General features: G+C 44.3%; 1 protein-coding gene across 5 annotated transcripts in view; it reads right to left on the bottom strand.

Moving 5' to 3' along the window:
* GPCPD1 (glycerophosphocholine phosphodiesterase 1) overlaps positions 1 to 20122 on the bottom strand; it is a 741593-nt gene that overhangs the window by 508624 nt on the left and 212847 nt on the right. For all 5 annotated transcript variants that reach the window (XM_069234162.1, XM_069234166.1, XM_069234163.1 and 2 more), the window contains exon 6: positions 4979 to 5020. In XM_069234162.1, coding sequence (XP_069090263.1) covers positions 4979 to 5020 — 42 coding nt within the window. The remainder of the gene's footprint in view (positions 1 to 4978; positions 5021 to 20122) is intronic.

The following is a 20122-nucleotide window of genomic DNA, read 5'->3' as shown; positions in this document are numbered from 1 at the left end:
GACTCAGGGTACTTTCATTTTCAGCGCACTTTCATTTTCAGCACAGAGGTTATTCTTGGCTCTGAGGGGGATGTGGTCAGCACAAAGGGTCTGCTTGGTGCTGGGGTAGCCGGCGCTGAAGATGTTGGCCTTGAAGGCTTATTCAGCTGGTGCCAAATAAGAGCTGGGCATGCAAAGTGTCAGTGCCAACCATGGCCCGAAAGCAGTGGTGCTCTGTAAGCCTCTCTGGTGCTCCAGATTGGCTGAGTGCCCCTTGGCTGAAGTTTGCGCAGGTTCAGGAAAGTGTTGAGTGGAAGTGGGTGCCGTGCTCACGGACTGCTGGGCTGACGAAGGGTCCTCACTCTTCAGATCAGAGCCCAAACTTTCTCTTGTGGGTGTTGCTCCTCTTTGACATCATTAGGACCAAAGATGTCTGGTGTGTCGTCCCTGCCCCTACACAACATCTTGAGTCAACAAGTGTGATGGTCACGAAGAGAGTTCTTGAGAGTGAAAGGAGCGGCAAGCATTGCAGCCAGCCTTGTTGTGTTCCGGCGACAGACAGACTGCAGACCTGATGGAGATCAGTCAAAGATTTTGTGTTGCAGTGAGGACATTACAGGAATGGCCTCCGCACCGTCAAGACATGGTGGAGAGACGAGAGGACGCTACAGGAGTAAGATACAAGAGGCAAGGCCCAGGAGGGGCCAGGGTCAAACAAAACCCTGCTTAAGCGAAGCAGTTAAAATCTACTCAAATCGGAAAGTAAGGGAGACAAAGTACAATTCCGACAGAAGGACGAAACTATGTGAACCGAAAATAGCACCGCAACAGTACCTGGGCACACGTCCACACCAGATGGAAGGTAAGCAACCTAACAAAGTTGATGACCATGCACATTGTCGCAAGAGGAGGAGTTACAGCACTTCAGGACTCGAAAGACTTCTTCGAAGAAAAACAACTTGCACACTACTATGAGGGAGTATGTACAGCTTATTGCACCTACAGCCATACATCCCTCAAACTTTAGTTTTTCCAATACACTGTAATCATGAAGGATGTTCTTCCACTTCGCTATTGAAGGAGGGCTCTGTGCATGTCAATTTTGGGAAATGTCATGTTTGGCGACAATCAGGGATACACAAGGAATCGTCTGATACTGGGAGGCCCAGGTCTTTAGTTATGTGGAGTGATGCTACACGTGGAACCAAGGAGATCTGTGAGCTCAGCACTTCATTGCAAGTTCTTTTTACTACCTCCTCAAACATCTGTGGAGCCGTACAGCGAGTGCCACACTGTGTACAACAAGCTACCCACCTCTGTCAGGCAAAGATGACATGTGGGGGATGAGTCTGGCCAAAAATGTCACATTTTCTCTCTTGTAAGATACATGCAAAGTAGTAGTTTAAACTGTACCAACTGGAAACTAGACATAACCGGGTCTGGTTGCTTAGTGGACTAATGCGTCCACTATAGGGGCCTGTGTTTGACCTCATGGTCACAGGTTCAAATCCCGGCAGGTTCACTCAGCCTTTCATCCAAAATTCTGAGGTCGATAAAATGAGTACCATTGAGTTGGGTAACAAACATCTGTTATTCAGCGCCAAGAAGCCTGCGGGTGAACGTGCGCTTTACAAATACACATGTTATGTTATGTTATAACGGAAATGTCTCTGTGCAACCAACACTTTGAGCCATTCTGTGTATTTTAATCAAGCAGGGGTGGCTTCCTAGGAAAATAAGTTAGGGAAAAGTGCCTGGTGTGTTGATCAATATGGACTTGCAGATACAAGAGGTTTTGTTTCTATGCCCAAGGTAATCCATAGTGATCATGGCCTCTAGTGAATGGAAATCTGGAATTGAGTCTATTTGATGTGAATAAGGGAGTAGGGCATGTCAGAGTTGTAGGTAGCCCTAATGGGTGTGTTTCTGTATTGGAAAGGAATAAGAGTACTATTGATAAGGGAGATCGGCCAAAAGGAGGTGCATTCTGTAGTTCGCTTGCCCAACAGTAGTAATAACCTTGCACAGTCAGTTGGGAAGCATGACAACAGTTCTAAAAGTGAGGAAAAAATGAATTGATTATTCCATCACTGAAGACCAAAACGTTTTAAATCATTCACCTGGGAAGCTATTAGGACCAGGGGTTTTGTGTATTTTCATTTTGAGTTATGGCCTGTGAGACTTTATCAAAAGTGATATTGACATCCAAGATGATGCGGTCATACACGTTAAGTGAACTCATCGGGAGAGTCACCATAAAATCAAGGAATGAGCTGTGTTGATCAATTCGTAGGGGGGCTGTAAAGTTGTAGGCAGTTGAAGCAGGCAACTGTGTCTTTTTGTATGATCACCTTAAAGTTTTTGACTGAAGCTGCTTTTTTTTTTTTTTTTACTCCGTGAATGGAGGCCTGCTAACCAGGCCTCAGTGCTAGTGCCCTGACCCTGAGGTTTATGTCGAATTGGCTCTACCCAACTAGAATTGGCTAGCTTACCTATAAACCTACTATACTGTGCCCTGGTACCGATGGCATGTATTTTAGAGGGGTAGCCCACGGCTTGCAGCACTGGCTGTGCCAACCTGGAGGTACTCACTCCCCACCCCCCCAAGAAAAACAAGTCCCCAGGTCTGCCACTGCAGAGAGGCAGAGCAGTCCTGCACTGCTAGTCTGACATAGCTACTGAAAGGTATAGCAAAGCTACTACTTCTACCAGCACGTCATCCTTCTGGCCGGCATACCAGTTTCTAAGGCAGGGTGCAACATATCACACTGGCAGGACATGTATTTTACATGTTCCAACAGTAAACATGCAAAATTGCCATTTTTTGGGGGGGGGCTCGGCTGGCAGATGTTTTCTTGAGCAGGGGTAGGACTGTGACATGTTTTTAGGTGTCCCTGAATGTGGGCAAGTTGGGGAAAGCTTTGAGGATGGGAGTTAATGCCTTTGGTGAAGGCATGGTAGGGGGCAAGGGCTGGATGGTCTTCATGGTAGAGGCAGTTTTGACGATGGTGACGGCTAGGCATGAAGGGTCAGAGTTTATACTTTGGTCGTGATGGGAAGCAGAGTTGTGACAGGTACTGGCTGAAGGTTCAAGTTGCAAGTCCTGGAAATGATTTTGCTACAGAAGAATTCTTAGAGCTTGTTGCAAAGGATTTGTTAAGGAGTGACATTTAAGGCAGCAGGAGCCGCAATTAAATCTTTGATGATGGTGAAGATTTCTTTGCTGCTGTGCCAGTGTCAATGCGGTCTGCAAAAGCAATGTACTGCTAGTAGCATGGATTTGACGAGGTCTTTGTCTTTGGGGTCCTGACTTGTTCTCCATTTGTACTCCAAAAGGCCTCCAGTGGCATTTTGTCTGCCTGAGTTCTTCTGTGTACCAGCTGGTCTATGGTCAGGCTTCTGATTTTAGGTTGCACTTGACAGGAGCCAGGGTGATGGCACCATGAAGCAATCCAGCTGGTGAGGTACCTGATGAATTTCATTAAGTTGCTGGTGTACTCAGGCAGGTGGCATGGAGGGGGCAGAAGCCCAGACCGCTTCTGATGCTTTTGCAGCTGCCTGGATGTGATGCGTCCGGTGGTAGGTCTGTGGTAAAGAACAGGTGTGCTGAAATTGGTGAGGGCATCGCCTGTTCAGGTCACAGTTGCTCGCTGGTCAACTGTGATGTTGCTGATTAAGGAGAAAATCAGGTCCAATAAGTGTCCAGTGGTGTGAGTGGGTTCATTAACATGCTAGGTTGGGCAGAGGTTTCCAAGGCTTTTGAGATGCTGACTGCATCGGGTCTTGTGCTTACAGTCTTGCCTGGTGATCTTGCAGCCCATGGAGATTCCTATATATATGTTCGGTGCAGAGGCTGGGTTTTGTGATGTTTCCAGGAGGAAGAGTAGATTAGAGTGTAGTGCTGCAGTTGGCCCCAAATCTCTGTCATGTTTGGTGAGTGAGCAGGTTGAAGAGCATGCATGCAAGTGTGGCATGTTGCTTGGTCTGTGTGAGTGGGTGGCTGACTTGTGTGAGAAGGAGTGAGTGGTGTGAGGTGTGCTGAAGTGGTGGGTTTTGGGAGACTGCAGGAGAAGAATATGAACACTACCTCCCTGTGTTGTGCGGTGTGGTAGAAGTGCTGCAAGAGGCCACCAGGGTTTTGAATACTTTTCTAGAAGGAAGTGATCGGGAATATTTAAGATCAGAAGGACTGAAGAGAGACATAAATGAAAAAGAAAACAATAAGCATTCTTGCTACGTAAGAAGACGTGCCTCAGTGCAGTGGTGACAGAGCAAATCTGACCCAAGACTAACATTATGTAGGCCACAAGCTGAGGATGAAATGAAATGACAATATAAAGCTTATGACAGAAGCAGCCAGCTCAAGGTGGGCAGGGTTTTGGATGTTCCCCTACTCTAAATGTATGTGGGAGGGGAGCAAGGAGCTGGCGGACAGGTACACGAGATGATCAGCCAAGATGAGGCAAAAAAACGAGACTTAGAGTTGAAGAGTCAGGACAAGGGGGTTCAGGGTAGGGCAGCTCACGAGAGTAGGCAGTGGATGGGGAAACTTGGATTCACTGGATTATTTAAGACCAAGGACAAGTACATAGTTGGGCAAGTCCAAGCATTAACGAAAAAAGCAAAAATTAATATACCAAAATGGGATCCAGGGCATTATTTTAGATAACAGAAGCCCAGAGATGATAAAGGCTCACACGAGGATATGGTATTCGGTATGAGTCCTTATACGAGACGTGGGCTGTCAGTGTCAACGTTTACTTCGGAAAAAAATACTTACATTGCTACTACAGAAAATTACAATTTTAAAGTGAAACACATGTCTATAAATCATTTACATTTAAAACAATCTGATTCAAAAACGCGATTGACCCCACTAACTACAAGATATTTTACGTACATGTCAAGCGCTCTTGAAACACACATACTATTTCTGTTGATTTACGCTGTACCTTAATGAATAGGTGGCGTACGCAAGAGAAAAGTGAAATTTACTTACTGCAGATTCCAAACTGACCATCATCTCTGAAGCACCCAAATTCTAGAGATAAAAGGAAAATGAATTAATTGTAATTCCTATATCTAAGACGTTTATCACAAAACACAGGCCTAGAATCTTAATTGTTTGTAATTATTCTACTTCACATAAAAATAAAGCATGTTTATCTGTCATACTAAGTTATCACAATTTAAATAGTGTTTGATAAACACTAAAGTTATTACATACGAGTTTTAATTTCAGGACCTCATTGAAAGATTTATTATTTCACCTGCAGTAGTGACTCCAGTTGGAATAACAAAAATAGCAATGACCAGGGTTCCAGGGCATGAAATTAGTGTGTTCGAAATCACCTGACCCGATTGTTCAGGGCACGGGTACACCGCGGAAGCTCAGAAAGCAACACTTCACAGCCCCCAGCCACTATCTGCCGCAGTCCAGGTGAGCAATAAATGCTCACACGGAGACAGGCAAAAGCCAGCCTGGCCCCCATTTAACATCGCCCCACCCCCACCAGCAAACCTGCTAACATTTACCGTCAGCTCAGACAAGGCGGAAAAGGTCACTATTAAACTGCCCAGAAAAGCACCATGTACAGCAGTTAATCCCCAGCTGAGTGGGAAACTTGTAGTGGCTGACTTTCGCGGCGGAAATTCCAGACAGAAAACGACGTTCGAGCCCTCTACTAAGTGTTCTCTTTCCAAAACTAATATCAAAATAAACGTTAGGACAGCCAAGCAACCCTCCGCTGGTAGCAATCCCTTCACCAAAAACTGGAACACGCCTGACCAGAAATAAAAGTGTGGTACTAGTGAAAACATGCATAAAAATGCTCACACTGGAACGGGTACTCTGATAAGGGCTTGTACTGTGACCCGTCAGACATTTTGCGCTGAATCTACCAAAGCCTCCGGAGATGAGGTACTTCATTGTGCAAAAAGCTTCTGATGGCACGTCCAAAACCACAAAAGAGGTTTAATATTAAGTCACGGTGCACAGCCTAAAAGAGCCCGGGCCTGCATTGTATACGGTGCCACAACGAGATAAATTAAATCTCGCAAAATCCGCAATGTGATGTTGTCTGAACTAGTGTTACACAAACATGTCAGACAGTCTAGCCAATATAGGTGAGAACCTACAATCAGTATCTAGGAGGAAAATTAAGGAAAATTGGAGCAAAATTGTTTTAGTCTACATTACTTTTATCAACCCCATAACAATTTCTTCCAAAAGCTTTTACCACTTAAAAACCACAAAGAAAGGAATTGCAGGAAACACAATTACAGTAAATACCTCCATTTTTTTCCACTTCATGAAAAAAGCACCAATATTTTTCTGAAGATCCTCAAGATCATACAAACCTGTAGAGCCGGTGGTATATAAAGCTTATGCTATAATACTAAGAACATGGTTTTCAAGAAAGGAGGCACACGACTCGGAACTTCTCATTTTTTGTGAATTCTTTTATATGAACAGAAAAATCATGAAGCGCAATTCATAAACTTGGTCCGCGAAGTGAACTACTGAAAATACAACTGCAACAAGCGCGCAGAGCTGGTGACCAAAACGTGATGTTTTACTTAAATAAAATACGCAGCGTTTAATGATAAAACACAGACTTGATTGACCGAGTGAGGTAGAGAGGATATTTAAAACAAATCAATAGAACGAAACGCATACACAATTTATCGCAACTACCCTGAAGGGAGTTATTTATTTTTAGTTACCTTTATTTTGTTTAAAAAGAAAAAAGCGTTTTAGAGGTTTAGGCCATTGGATGTTATCATTTCTGTTGGATGACCATGCCACTTATGTCACTCAATGGTACACGATGTTAGCCATGCCGGACTTGTGTATGCATTATTGTTACATCTTATAAGATACCTTAAATCAGTAATTTAAAAAAGGTGAGGAACATAAAAGATGCACTTTAAATATTGTATAATGCGTAATCAAATAATATAAGGTAGCTTTAGTTGTTTGTTTATGCGCAGAAGATGCTATTATAATAAATGTATGTTTTTTAAATTAAGACTGAGAAGTAAAAATATTAATTATGAAAGTGCCAAATTAGGCTTCAAGCAAAATTACTTTTGTTACAACAAGGTAAGACTGGGTACAAGCCTGTCAAACACATTAGTGTTTGCAAAATGCATAAACAAATAAAGGATAATGAGAACTACCAGTACAAGAATCAAAACAATACATTTTTTAGGAGTACTCCAGCCAGAGCTTTTGATGAGGCTGAAATATAAGTACATGCCACAGTTTTGTGTAAGCATTCATTTTTAGGTCAAGCGCGCAAGCGCTTTGGCCTGTTGTAATCTATCTGTGGGCTTTTAACACATCCACTGCACACCCATCACTATCACTCGTTCATGGGCTTGCCTTTCAAAAATCCTGTATCACTCAAAAATGCTTTAGGTTTGTCCATCGTTGGGGCAGTTTTGTTAACGCCTTGGCCATCGACCCTGTTATATGGATAATTTCACTTTTGCCAATGCATTTGACTATGAGCTAACTTTTTTTTCCCCTCTTGTGCCTCTCCTTTGCGCTCATGGCGGCAGTGGCGCTTTGAATAGGCTCGCTTATGCCAATTGTTTTACTTTTCATTTTTAATTTTTGTGTCAAGAATAGTCCAGTTAGGAATTTACAACCCTAATAGCTGTAACTCGAGCAAACGTGAGACCCGTTGCATTGCAAAGGCGTGTTATACCAGAATGCATACGAAATACCATGTTCACATTAAGACTTCGGTCAATTTCACGAAGGTTAATCACCCCTCAAATTATGTTGAGTGCTGTAAAATAGAAGCAAACGATCTACAGGACAAACAAATATTCCCCATGCCAATAGGCCCAATTTAAAGGAATTTTCTGTACTAATGTGAAGCATTACAAGCATAGTGCATAGGACTATATATGTGTTTGTGTGGAAGCAAAGAATTGTATAATAATACTGGTGTAGGTTAAAAGGTCAGTGGCAGCTGCAGTCAAGTCAGACGTAGTAAGTTGATGACTGCCCTCCTTTCAACTCTGCTGCTGCCAGAGAAAAAAAAATTCTGGTGTTCTAAGACACTTAAACATTCCAATATCATGCGTTTACCACAAAAGTTCGAGATTAAGTAGCTGGATAAATAAAATGATTAGCAAGCACTTTTTGTGGAAGCACGCAGCTTCTGCCCAATCTAAACGTGTACTGCTGGGCGGGGCTAAAGTCCCTCTCTAGTAATGCTCATATAGTTTTCTGTCGACAGCTGACTATCAAACCAGACTATAAAAAGCTGACAAACTGATTCAGAACAAAATCAGAGTCAACGTGTAATGCTAGTAAGCTCCTAGTTATTTATCTCTTAGGCAAAATGAAGTAAGATTCTATGGAATGCTCTCAAATTGTCAGCATTCACATTAAAAACACCGTCCGAGTTAGCCTACGAAATATGGACTAGATGAACAAACTCTTCCTAAGCTGGTGACATTCTCATGTGTTCGTCATTTAATTTCCAAAAAACGTTCAGAGTATATGGAATATATTTTTCATGTTTTCCAACTTTTGTCTGGACATGGATGGCATTTCAGCAAATCATCTGCCAAGTTTTACCCAGAAAATACATATTTAAGCTATCAATATAAAAGGGCACAGTGTTCATACTTTTTAGAAAATGCTCTCCAACCTGAATCTGAAACATACAAGGATCGTTTTACGCGCTGCCTTAAATCTATTGAAAGGCTGGCCAGGGTGACCTTTTTGCGGGATAATGAAATTGCTTTGGTAGCCAACTGTGGTAACTACTTGAGACAGAAAATGTTAAAAACATTATGGCAGAAGGTGAAAAACAAATACGGTCGAGTCAATCAATCGCTGTTTTTTTTATAATGTAACAGCGGTAGCAAATAACGTGCAATGCCGCCTGACAACACCCACAACATAGCTTGGCTACATAAAATATATTTATTTCACAAATTCATTTTCATAAAGTTCACGAAAACATTCTGACAAAAGTAAAACGCACTTTTTAACTATTGATTAAAAGAAACGGATTCAAGAGAAAATGGGTATCATGTCAATATGCCTAGGCCTTCATCTCAGACCTATCATTAAACGTTTTTCATCATTTCCAAAATAAAAAAAGGCAAGAGAAAAATGGTGATCAAAGCAAAAAAAATGTGAGAGCAGAGGGCCAAAAGTGCAGCCCTAACTGGAGAAGAAATTCATAATAAACGCATCTTGTTCTTTCTTCCCCACAAGGAATTCCTACTGATAAACAGATCCCGAAGGAAAGGAGTAGAACAAGCATCCAATCAATACGTTCAGGGTGAAGTCCCAACAAACGTGTCTGCAATACATCTGATGTTGTTTGTGTGCCTATGCAGAGGGCTCACATGGATTCCGCTTCTGGGGAAGGGCAAATAATTATTTGCAAACGGATATTCCCACTTTTACAGACATATGTAAACTGAAGCTACAAAAAGGAATTCACAAATAATGAAGTAGTGATTACTTGAGGGTTTATATAATCACTACAATGTTGGCTAACCAGTTACAATTGCCTATATTGATTAACAATGTCAAACTTCAGGACATGCAAACAGGGCCAATCTGCAGCCTCTCAACCAATGTAAATAGACATGTTCATGATATGAGCAGCACCAAGAGCGGTGCCTTTACCCGAAGACATATTCCGCTCCAGGGTAACCAATTAGACGAAGTGCAACAAATGTACAACAGATCTCCAGGCCCAGACAAGAAAGAATATTGCGCGTTAAGCAAACAATAAGTGAATTAATGAACATCTACACTGAAGGTCTTCAAATACATACTGCATGGAATTACAGAATGATATATTTATAACTTTCAGATTAATTCTGCTGTATCTGTACTGTACGACTGGCGGTTTTGGCTATTTTTCAGAAAACACAATTGACATTTTCAGTCGTGAGACTTACTTGCATGTGAAACAATACTCTGGTCAGCAACAAAATCAGGTTAATTCAACAAGTGGACCTATTTGTGTTAGATACATTTTACACCTTTCACTGGTGATTTACACCTCCTAAATTCCAGGCGGGCCATTAACTCTTAATAGAAAGGGAATCAACAGGCTCCAATTCTTCAGACCACAGGGAAGCAGCTATTGCACTCAAGGTAATCATGACATAATGAAGTCTAAGTTTTAAAAGTGAAGGAACAGATATTGGGAGTTGAACAGAGGATACAGCAAGTCGAGTTTTAAAGTTTTATTTTTGGATAAATTCCAGCCACGTCAGGTCTAAAATTATGGTCAGGCACATATTAAAACACATGAAAAATGCCTGAGGGGAATACAAGTAGCTTTATTGAATGCGTTCTTTAGATTTCCTCATGCTTTCTGTTGGGACATTTATGGACGAATGGGGAAAGAAGGATCCGTAGCAGCCCAACTAACCTAATAGCACTTGGGGATTTACTTTTGTCTTGGGGCACAATGGAAACTAATGTCGCAAAATTAAACTTACTGCCATATCCTTAAAATGGCTCCTAAGAACATCGAGCTGAGCTAAGTTTAACCACTCAACTGCGGGGGCTTCGGACACTGTCATCAACAAAAGGCTTGCGGTGCTAAGAACACTGTATTCCAACTTTGAGGTAACAAGCAAGAGTTGTACAAGAATATCGATTTGCTTTTTTAAACACAGTTTTTGAATTCCTCTTACGGGTAGACCATTTTTTGCATTCTCAAACTACTTGCAGTTTGTGATGGCAACAGATGTGAAACCCATGGTTCGCTTGCATGGTAATCAGTCTGATCCATTGCTGTGCAGGCCGACTTTTCCACACTACAGAGATGAGCAAGAACACTGGGTGGTGGGAATTTTGTAGGATTTCCTAACTTTCCCTAACAGAAATGAATGGAAAACGCATGAAATTAGGCCACAGTTGGTTTGATAGGCATTCTGGTTATGAAAATGCCATGGATCTACCCTCGGCCACAACACTGGAATCCCTTGTGTATGTAGTTTTCAAACATGTTTGTGTATGGTAGGTTTTCCTGGTTGTCAGCAGACCCTGTGCCTGACAAGTGCAGCCATTCTGTATACAAATAAAAGAAAATCAGGATCAGCCTCACACTGTGGACTGTATTGCATCTTGTGGCCTGCCTCTACCCCTTTCTTGCTCCCAAGTAAAATCTCTGGTGTCTATAGGGCTTTCTTTAATCCCCTCTGTCCACCACTGCAAAGTACAGATTAGGGGAAAACCACATTCAGGCAAATTCCCTATCTACCCCTAGTGGTTTTGGGAAGCAGAAAGACTGTACTGCTCCTTTTGGGGTTGAGGTATTGCCAGCTGCCATGGTAGGCTGCTGTCACCTTTTTGCGTCAGTGTAAAATCCAGGGAATCTGTAGGTAAACGCTTCTAATCTGCCCACAAGAGAGCAGAAAGATTGCAGTGCCATTTTTGGGATAGGGCATGACTTGGCGCGCCACGCCCTTCCCACCACTTATTTTATCTACCATGTGGAAATCCCTGATGTCTAGGGGGCTCTCTGCCACACTCAGAGTGCACTGCCATAAACGCTCTGAATCACACAATGGGGGATGGTGGGTGAGGGAGAAAGACTTTTGTGCCTGTCCTGGGGAGACGTCACAGCTCTATGCTTGCTTGTGTGGGCCACCACCATTGCTTCTTTCTTTTATCTTTATACCCCTGGAGTTTACAGAGGTCTCTTGTAATTTTGGAGTACCCACCTATCTGCACCTCAAGGTGGGTAGAAAAATAGGTGTTTTTGTTCTAGGGCTGGGGCATGACCCAATGCCTGGATGTGTCATCCTTACACCCTTTTTGACTTATTTTCCACTTGGGGTCTCATGTGCTTTCAGCCCACTGTGGGGGACACACTGGGGTATGAACGCCCAATCCAGCTCTAGGAGGACAGCAATTTGACATCAACTGTCCTGGGATGAAGGAAACAGGCCCATGACTATGTGGGCTGACCCAACTCCCTTTCTGTTTTGGTAACTATTTTCCCATCATATCTAGAGGATTATCTGCCCCCAGGGTGCAGATTAGTAGTAAACACTCTTATAATCTACCCACAGAGGGTTCTGGGATGGATTCTACTCACTCCTTTTTTTAGGCAGTTAATTTCACTACAGTGTAGTAGCGTGTACTTGGCTTTCTTCCCACCTAGGGTGGGCAACTGGGGGCATACACCACCAAATCGTCACTCAGGAGTCAAAAAGCCTGAATCATTTTTGTTCCCTGGGAGGAGCACTATACCGTGCCTGGGGGAGGGAAGGCTGGGGGCGGGAGGTCACTGATTGAGGTCTAGTGAGTGAATCTCTGTTCAAGGGTCATACTCCAGCAGCAATTTCCGGACAGGGTACACTAGGGAGACATTCGGAAGAGGAAGAGTTTCACCTTTGGGTATGGGGAGGCTTGGGCCGCTGGGGAAGGTCTTCCCCAACAGTTGACCTGAAAAAATAAACAAGGGACTCCTTCTGGTGCAGGCACCAGAGGAATTCCCTACCACGGATTCGTCAATATGACCTCAACATCAACAGCACTCAGGTGGGAGAGATGTTGAAGTGGAGATCGCATCTGTAGGAAGATGGCTCTGTATACACTATCCCAAAGTGAGAGATAGTGTGCACAGAGTCCAAGGGTTCCCCTTAGAGGTTGATAGTGGCAAAATTAGAGAATACTAATGCTCTCTTTCGTGGGAGTGTGGTCGAGCAGTAGGTTTATCAGAGGGTAGTGTTAAGCATTTGTTGCACACACACAGTCAATAAATGAGAACCCATACTCAAAGACTCAACTCCAGGCCAATAGTTTTTTTATATAGAAAAATATTTTCTTTATTTTATAACCACAAGATTCAGAATTGAAGTAAATACATAAATTGTAAGGTACTTGGCATAGGTAAATATGGAAATTTGAATTCAAACAGTAATGTACACAGTTTTGGCAAAAATTGCAATAAGCTATTTCAAAAGTGTACAGTGCAAAAATCAACAGTTCCTGGGGGAGGTAAGTACAAGTTAATTTATCAGGTAAGTAAAGCACTTACAAGTTCAGTCTCCGGGGCATAGGCAGCATACAGTTGGGGGTTCAAGTCAACCCCAAACACCCAGCACCAGCACCAGCAACAAAGGGCCGTTCAGGTGCAGAGGTCAAAATAGGGCCCAAATAACATATGTGCCTATCGAGACTAGGGGTGCTCCGGTTCCAGTGTGCTAGCAGGTAAGTACCTGCATCCTCAGAGGGGGTTTTGTGGAGCACTGGGGGGGAGGGGGGGGGGGGGGGGGAGAATGTTTACAGGGGCAGCCCAGTGCAGTGTGTAAAGTAGCTGGCGGGTCACTCCGGCGAAGCAGGCAGGGTATAGGGGGACTTCTCGGGCCAGCCACCGACTAGGCAAGGTTAATGGCCGCCTGCTGGTCACTCCTGCACCGGTAGTTGGTTTCTCTCGGGACTGGGGGGCTGCGGGTGCAGTGCTTCTTCTGGGCGTCAGGTTCTTTGTTACCGGGCAGTCACTGCCAGGGGGAGCCTCTGGATTCACTCTGCAGGCATTGCTGTGGGGGTGCAGGGAGGTCTTCTCAGGGTGTCCACATCGTTGGAGTCACCTGGGAGTCCTCTCTGCAGTGTTGGTTCTTCTGGACACAAGCCAGGGGGGTCAGGTGCAGAGTGTTGGGGACTCACGCTTCCAGAGTGAGGCCGGAGTCCCTTTAAAGATGGTTGTTTCTTTGTCGGTTGAACAGAGCCGCTATCCTTGGGAGTTTCTTGGTCCTTTGGGTGCAAGGCAGTCCTGAGTCGGCAGAGGCCGCTGCTCCCGCTGGATGCATCGCTGTTGCAGGTTCTTTGAGTCTGGAGACAGGCCGGTAGAGCAGGGTCCAAGTCAGTTGTCGTCTCAGTCATCTCTGTGGGGCTTTCCGGTCAGCGGTCCTTGATTCACATCCCGAACCATATTGGGGGAATCCTCCAATCTCAAGATGGAGGATTTCTAAAGGCAGGGGTCACCTCAGCTCAGGGCACCTTAGGTGCAGTCCTGACTGGTGGGTGGTGACTCCTTGTTTTTCTCATTATCTCCTCCAGCCTTGCTGCCAAAAGTGGGGGCACTGGCCGGAGGGGCGGGTATCTCCACTAGCTGGGATGCCCTGGCGTGCTGTAACAAAAGGCATGAACCTTTGAGGCTCACCACCAGGTGTTACAGTTCCTGCAGGGGGAGGTGAGAAGCACCTCCACCCAGTACAGGCTTTGTTCTTGGCCACAGAGTGACAAAGGCACTCTCCCCATGTGGCCAGAAACTCGTCTGGGTGTGGCAGGCTGGCAGAATCTGGTCAGCCTAGCACTAGGAGTCGGACTGGCATTCAGGGGACATCTCTAAGATGCCCACTGGGTGTATTTTACAATAACTCCGACTGGCATCAGTGTGCATTTATTGTGCTGAGAAGTTTGATATCAAACATCCCAGTTTTCAGTGTAGCCATGATGGTGCTGTGGAGTTCATGTCTGACAGACTCCCAGGCCATATACTCTTATAGCTACCCTGCACTTACAATGTCTAAGGTTTTGCTTAGACACTGTAGGGGCATAGTGCTCATGCACATAGGCCCTCACCTGTGGTATAGTGCACCCTACCTTAGGGCTGTAAGGCCTGCTAGAGGGGTGACTTACCTATGCCACAGGCAGTGAGAGGTGGACATGGCACCCTGAGGGGAATGCCATGTCGACTTAGTCATTTTCTCCCCACCAGCACACACAAGCTAAGAGGCAGTGTGCATGTGCTGAGTGAGGGGTCCCCAGGGTGGCATAAGACATGCTGCAGCCTTTAGAGACCTTCCCTGGCAACAGGGCCCTTTACATTTAACCATTTAGAAGGGACATTTACAAGGGACTTATCTGTGGGCCAGGGTTGCGCCAATTGTGGGAACAAAGGTACATTTTGGGGAAAGAACACTGGTGCTGGGGCCTGGTTAGCAGGGTCCCAAGCACAATTTCAATCATAACTGGCATCAACAAAAGGCAAAAAGTTAGGGGGTAACCATACCAAGGAAGGCATTTCCTTACACAACCCCTCCTCCCCCTCCCCCCCCACCCCAAACGAAAGAGAATGAGACTAATCTTTCCCAAGAGAGTCTTCATTTTCTAAGTGGAAGAAACTGGAAAGGCCATCTGCATTGGCATGGGCAGTCCCAGGTCTGTGTTTCACTACAAAGTCCATTCCCTTTAGGGAGATGGACCACCTCAACAGTTTAGGGTTTTCTCGTTTCATTTGCATCAGCCATCTGAGAGGTCTGTGGTCAGTTTGAACTGTGAAGTAAGTACCAAAAAGGTATGGACTCAACTTCTTCAGGGACCAAACCACAGCAATGCCCCCCCCCTCTCAATGGCACTCCAATGCTGCTCCCTGGGGAGTAACCTCCTGCTAATAAAAGCAACAGGCTGGTCAAGGCCATCATCATTTATTTGGGACAGGACTGCTCCTATCCCATGCTCAGAGGCATCAGTCGGCACTATGAACTGCTTAGAATAATCTGGAGCTTTCAAAACTGGTGCTGTACACATAGCTTGCTTCAGGGTGTCAAAGGCCTTTTGACAGTCAACGGTCCCGTTCACTTTCTTGGGCATTTTCTTGGAGGTCAATTCTGTGAGGGATGTCACTACTGATCCATATCCCTTCACAAACCTCCTATAGTACCCAGTCAAGGCAAGGAATGCCCTGACTTGAGTCTGGATTTTTGGAGCTACCCAGTCCAGAATAGTCTGGATCTTGGGATGGAGTGGCTGAACTAGGCCTCCACCTACAAAGTGTCCCAAGTAAACCACAGTACCCTGCCCGACATTTAGATGCCTTGATAGAGAGGCCTGCAAAACCTTCTTCAGGTGGACCAGGTGATCCTGCCAATTGGAGCCAAAGACAGAAACATCATCAAGATAAGCTGCACTAAAGGACTCCAAGCCAACAAGGACTTGATTCACCAACCTTTGGAAGGTGACAGGGGCATTCTTTAAGCCAAAGGGCATCACAGTAAACTGATAGTGCCAATCAGGTGTAGAGAATGCGGTTTTCTCTTTTGCTCCAGGTGCCATTTTTATTTGGCAGTACCCTGCTCTCAAATCAAAGGTACTTAAGTATTTGGCAGCACCTAATTTGTCTATTAGCTCATCTGCCCTTGGGATGGGGTGAGCATCTGTCTTGGTGACAGAGTTGAGCCCTCTGTAGTCCACACAAAACCTCATCTCTTTCTTGCCATCTTTGGTGTCAGGTTTGGGGACCAAGACCACTGGGCTAGCCCGGGGAGTGGCATAAGACATGCTGCAGCCCTTAGAGACCTTCCCTGGCAACAGGGCACTTTACATTTAACCATTTAGAAGGGACATTTACAAGGGACTTATCTGTGGGCCAGGGTTGTGCTAATTGTGGGAACAAAGATACAGTTTGGGGAAAGAACACTGGTGCTGGGGCCTGGTTAGCAGGGCCCCAGCACACTTTCAATCATAACTGGCATCAACAAAAGGCAAAAAGTCAGGGGGTAGCCATGCCAAGGAAGGCATTTCCTTACAGGGTGACCAGTCAAGCACGTTGGGGCATCTTTCGGTGCTTTGTACTTCTTATCCAAGCGAAGAAGTACTGCTGTGACTGTAGCAGAGTTTTGCATAACCCTCAAACCCTACTCCCATATGTAGCTGACCAGTCGCATGGAGCATATTGACTTCTGAAATGGTTCTTTAAAATTATATAGAAAACAATCAATCAGTTTGCTTGAAAGGCTTTGGAAGTGCAAAACTCTTAGATGCTCTCTCCATAACATTATGGAATCCTCCGATGTCATCTGGAGGTGAATCTACTTTTGGATGTGAAGGAGGAGGAGGAGCTGGAATAATATAATATACTCATCCCACTCTGACTGGTGGTCGAGGAGCTCACCTTCCTCTTGTTCTCCCTCAGATATGTCAGTCTCATGTGGTAGGGTCATATCTAGTTTGGCCACATTCGCCAGCGGCAGAGTGGTTGGCCTCCGACGTGGGGTGGCTTCTCTTGAAACAGGCGATGAACGAGGTTGAGGTTGCACATGTTCTGAATGAGGAAAGCACCTACTGTAGTTGGCTAGCATCGCTCTGAGGTCAGATAGTAATGAGCTCGGCATATACAAATCTTCCTGATATGGCTGATCACTTGCATAGAACTGTAGGATCATAAGTTTCGCCACACTCCTCTTCTTCATCCTGAATTTAAGTTCAGCTGTGAGGGACTGTGGGCTGTCCCAAATGGACCCTCATCACCAGAGTCGTCACTTCCCTCCAAAAGATGTACTGGAATTAGAGGGGTTATCTTACTAGGAGACATATGCTTCAGAGTAATTCTTGCAGTTTGACTTCTGTTGATTTTGTCCCTAGTTGACTGAGTCATATACGCCTTCGTCAACAGTGTAGTCTGAGCAATCGTCGATGTTGCCCGCATTGAAATCTTCATTGTCGACTGCTTCGAGGTGGGAGCTACTGTCGACGGGGTCGTTGACGATGAAGACGGCAATGAGGAGACCGTGGTCAGTGTGTCAGACAATGACGATGTGTAGGTCTTCATTGACGATGACGTCATCGACATCCTAGTAGACGGTAAAGACTTGACGATGTCATCAGAGCGACAGACGATGGTATTCATGTAGAAACTGTAGTCGACGGTGAGGTGGCACTCACCGCTGCCGTTGATGAGGCTGTTGTCAAAGGTATAGTTTTGGCCAATGGCCTGTCAACTGTAGGAGCAAAAGAAGGCCTTTTAAATGGTTCAGCAGACTTAGGTGGAGGCATAGATGATTTTCTAGGCCTTTCGGAATTGCTGATATGTCCTCTTTCCGCTTTTGTGGAGAATTTGTGAGGTGATGAAGAAGGGCTGCAACCTTTGTAAGACCATGAGGTGGTCTTTTTGTGGGCCTGCCTTAGCTGCTCTGATGACTTTCTGGAAGATGTGGAAGAATCATCGCTGTCTGAATCAGAGACTGGGTTGCCTCTAGATTTTAGTTTCTGCAGCCATATTAATAATGTGCACTCTCTATCCTTCAGGGTCTTAGAAGAGAAGATGCGACATACCTTGCAGTCCTTAACAGAGTGGTCTGGGTAAAGGCAGTATATGCAGTCCTGATGAGGATCTTTAGAGGGTAATCTTTTTCCCACAAGTCTTGCAGGATCTGAACAAACTCTTCTTTTCCTTGTCAGACATGTTGTAGGCTTCATAAGCTTTGAAGAGTATAACTATGAAGTTATGTCAAAAGATGTGAAGAATAGAGCAGAGCTCTGAGGAGACTCCCTAGCACGACGTGCAGTAGAAAATCTGAGGTGCTGGAGCTTCTCTCAGGATGGTTGTGGAGAGTGGTGTTGCCGGACTTGTGGACAGTGAAGTTTGGTCCTTTTTCTTATAATGACTCTGATAGAGTGTTAAACTGAGAGGTCTAAGGGCCTTTAGGTTGAAACCCACGTTAATACTACTTAATTAAATATACAGGGAGCTTCCATCTCGAAGAGGGGGAATGGTTCAAGCATGTGAATAAGTGAAAGTGCCAATACTGGAGTAAATGTTTTATTCCCACTGGGGGTGTGTTTTGTTTCAACCTGTCCTTCCCAGTCCCTCCCATATTTATTATAAAATATTGTACTTGCATGTGCAGAGAGTTTTGCTACAGTAACAGAGGCATCAGCACAGACAAGATAGGCAAGGCAGAAGTAGAGAGATCCAGCAGTAGGCAATGGCATTTTACACCAAGTAGTACTACTTTGGCAAGGTTTGATCCTTACTGTTACAAGGCATCTTCAGAAATACTGTCAAGGGCAGGACAGGAGACCATGCTTGCAATTCACTCAACCTGCTTGCGTAAGAGCTAGTCTATAAAACAATGTTTTGCCAGACATGAAATTCAAAGGACAAGTGCCATGATTAAAAAGGCAACTTCATCAAAACCGTGAAGCCTAGATTCATAACTCTGAAATATATCATGAAGGCCTATGTAGGGGTGAGAGAGTTTGGTGCTTGGAAGTCAATAAATAAATGTAACCATACAAAATAAATTATAAACCACATGCCAGTGAAAAAGTGCTAAGCAAACATGTCTGCTAGATAGCCCTTGACAGTCTCTATATTGAGAAACTGACAAATGCCTTACATAAATAGAATAAATGTAAAAAAAAAAAACTTTGTTAATTCCCACTGGCATCAGAACTGAATACACTTGGAGCAAAAAAACGTCAGTCCCACAAAATAAACAAGTTATCAAAAACAAACTAGTAAAAGACTTTGCCAGTGAACTAGGTGTAAGAGCTCTTTTTTGTTTCCCAAACAGCCAACCAATGAAGGTCAATCTTGTGACAACACCCTGCCAGAGTTGAATTGAAAGTATGCCAATAACCAATCCCTAGCCTACCTAATCTGCATTGCAAACTGCTGAACGAGATTCATAGCAACAGGCAGAAGTCTCACAGAACCTATTAACGCTTAAATAGATATCAACTAAGCAGCTGACCTCTATTTCTATGTAAGAAAATTAGTTACTTAGCTGTAGTCCTCCTGTATTGGAATATTTTATAGATTCACTTGCTTGAATCATTCCCCAGCCAGCATTGTGGAATTTAACAGAGGATCTGCTTGCCCATGGGGCAGGCTGCGTCATAAATTTACTTGTCCAGTTAAAAAAATTCCCTTGTCCCATTAGTGCAGTGACAAATAATGGCAGCAATTTCATTATATAAGAGCTCTGATAATATCCTATCCGATTATGCCAGGGCTCATTTTATAGTACACTTTGAATACTAGCAATTTCTTTCTTTTGCCACCTCTCAACAAATCACATTCCGGGCTGGAAGAAACGGTGATCAATAGTTCCAGGGATAGAATGGCCTTTTTAATCTGTACAAATCTACTAACTTGCATGTTTGGGAGGGGAGGTTTACCAGTTCTTCTCTGATCTTTTCACATACTGAGAAAGGTGGGAAATTTACATCAGACAAGGGTAGAAGTAAACCTTTTTCCAGGGTTGGGGAAATAAGTGTTTGGAGGAAAGCGTACCTATAAACACTCTACAGATGCTTGCATGAGCAAATCAACTCATGCATATTTCTGCGTGTCTAAATACAGTTTACAAATATTTTCTAGAGTTCTGGCCTACTTCTGTAAATTTT

The sequence above is a fragment of the Pleurodeles waltl genome, chromosome 5 (assembly GCF_031143425.1).
Source record: "Pleurodeles waltl isolate 20211129_DDA chromosome 5, aPleWal1.hap1.20221129, whole genome shotgun sequence".
Classification (NCBI taxonomy): Eukaryota; Metazoa; Chordata; class Amphibia; order Caudata; family Salamandridae; genus Pleurodeles; species Pleurodeles waltl.
Note: the sequence above shows the minus strand (reverse complement) of the source record. Positions and strands in the feature narration are given on the sequence as shown.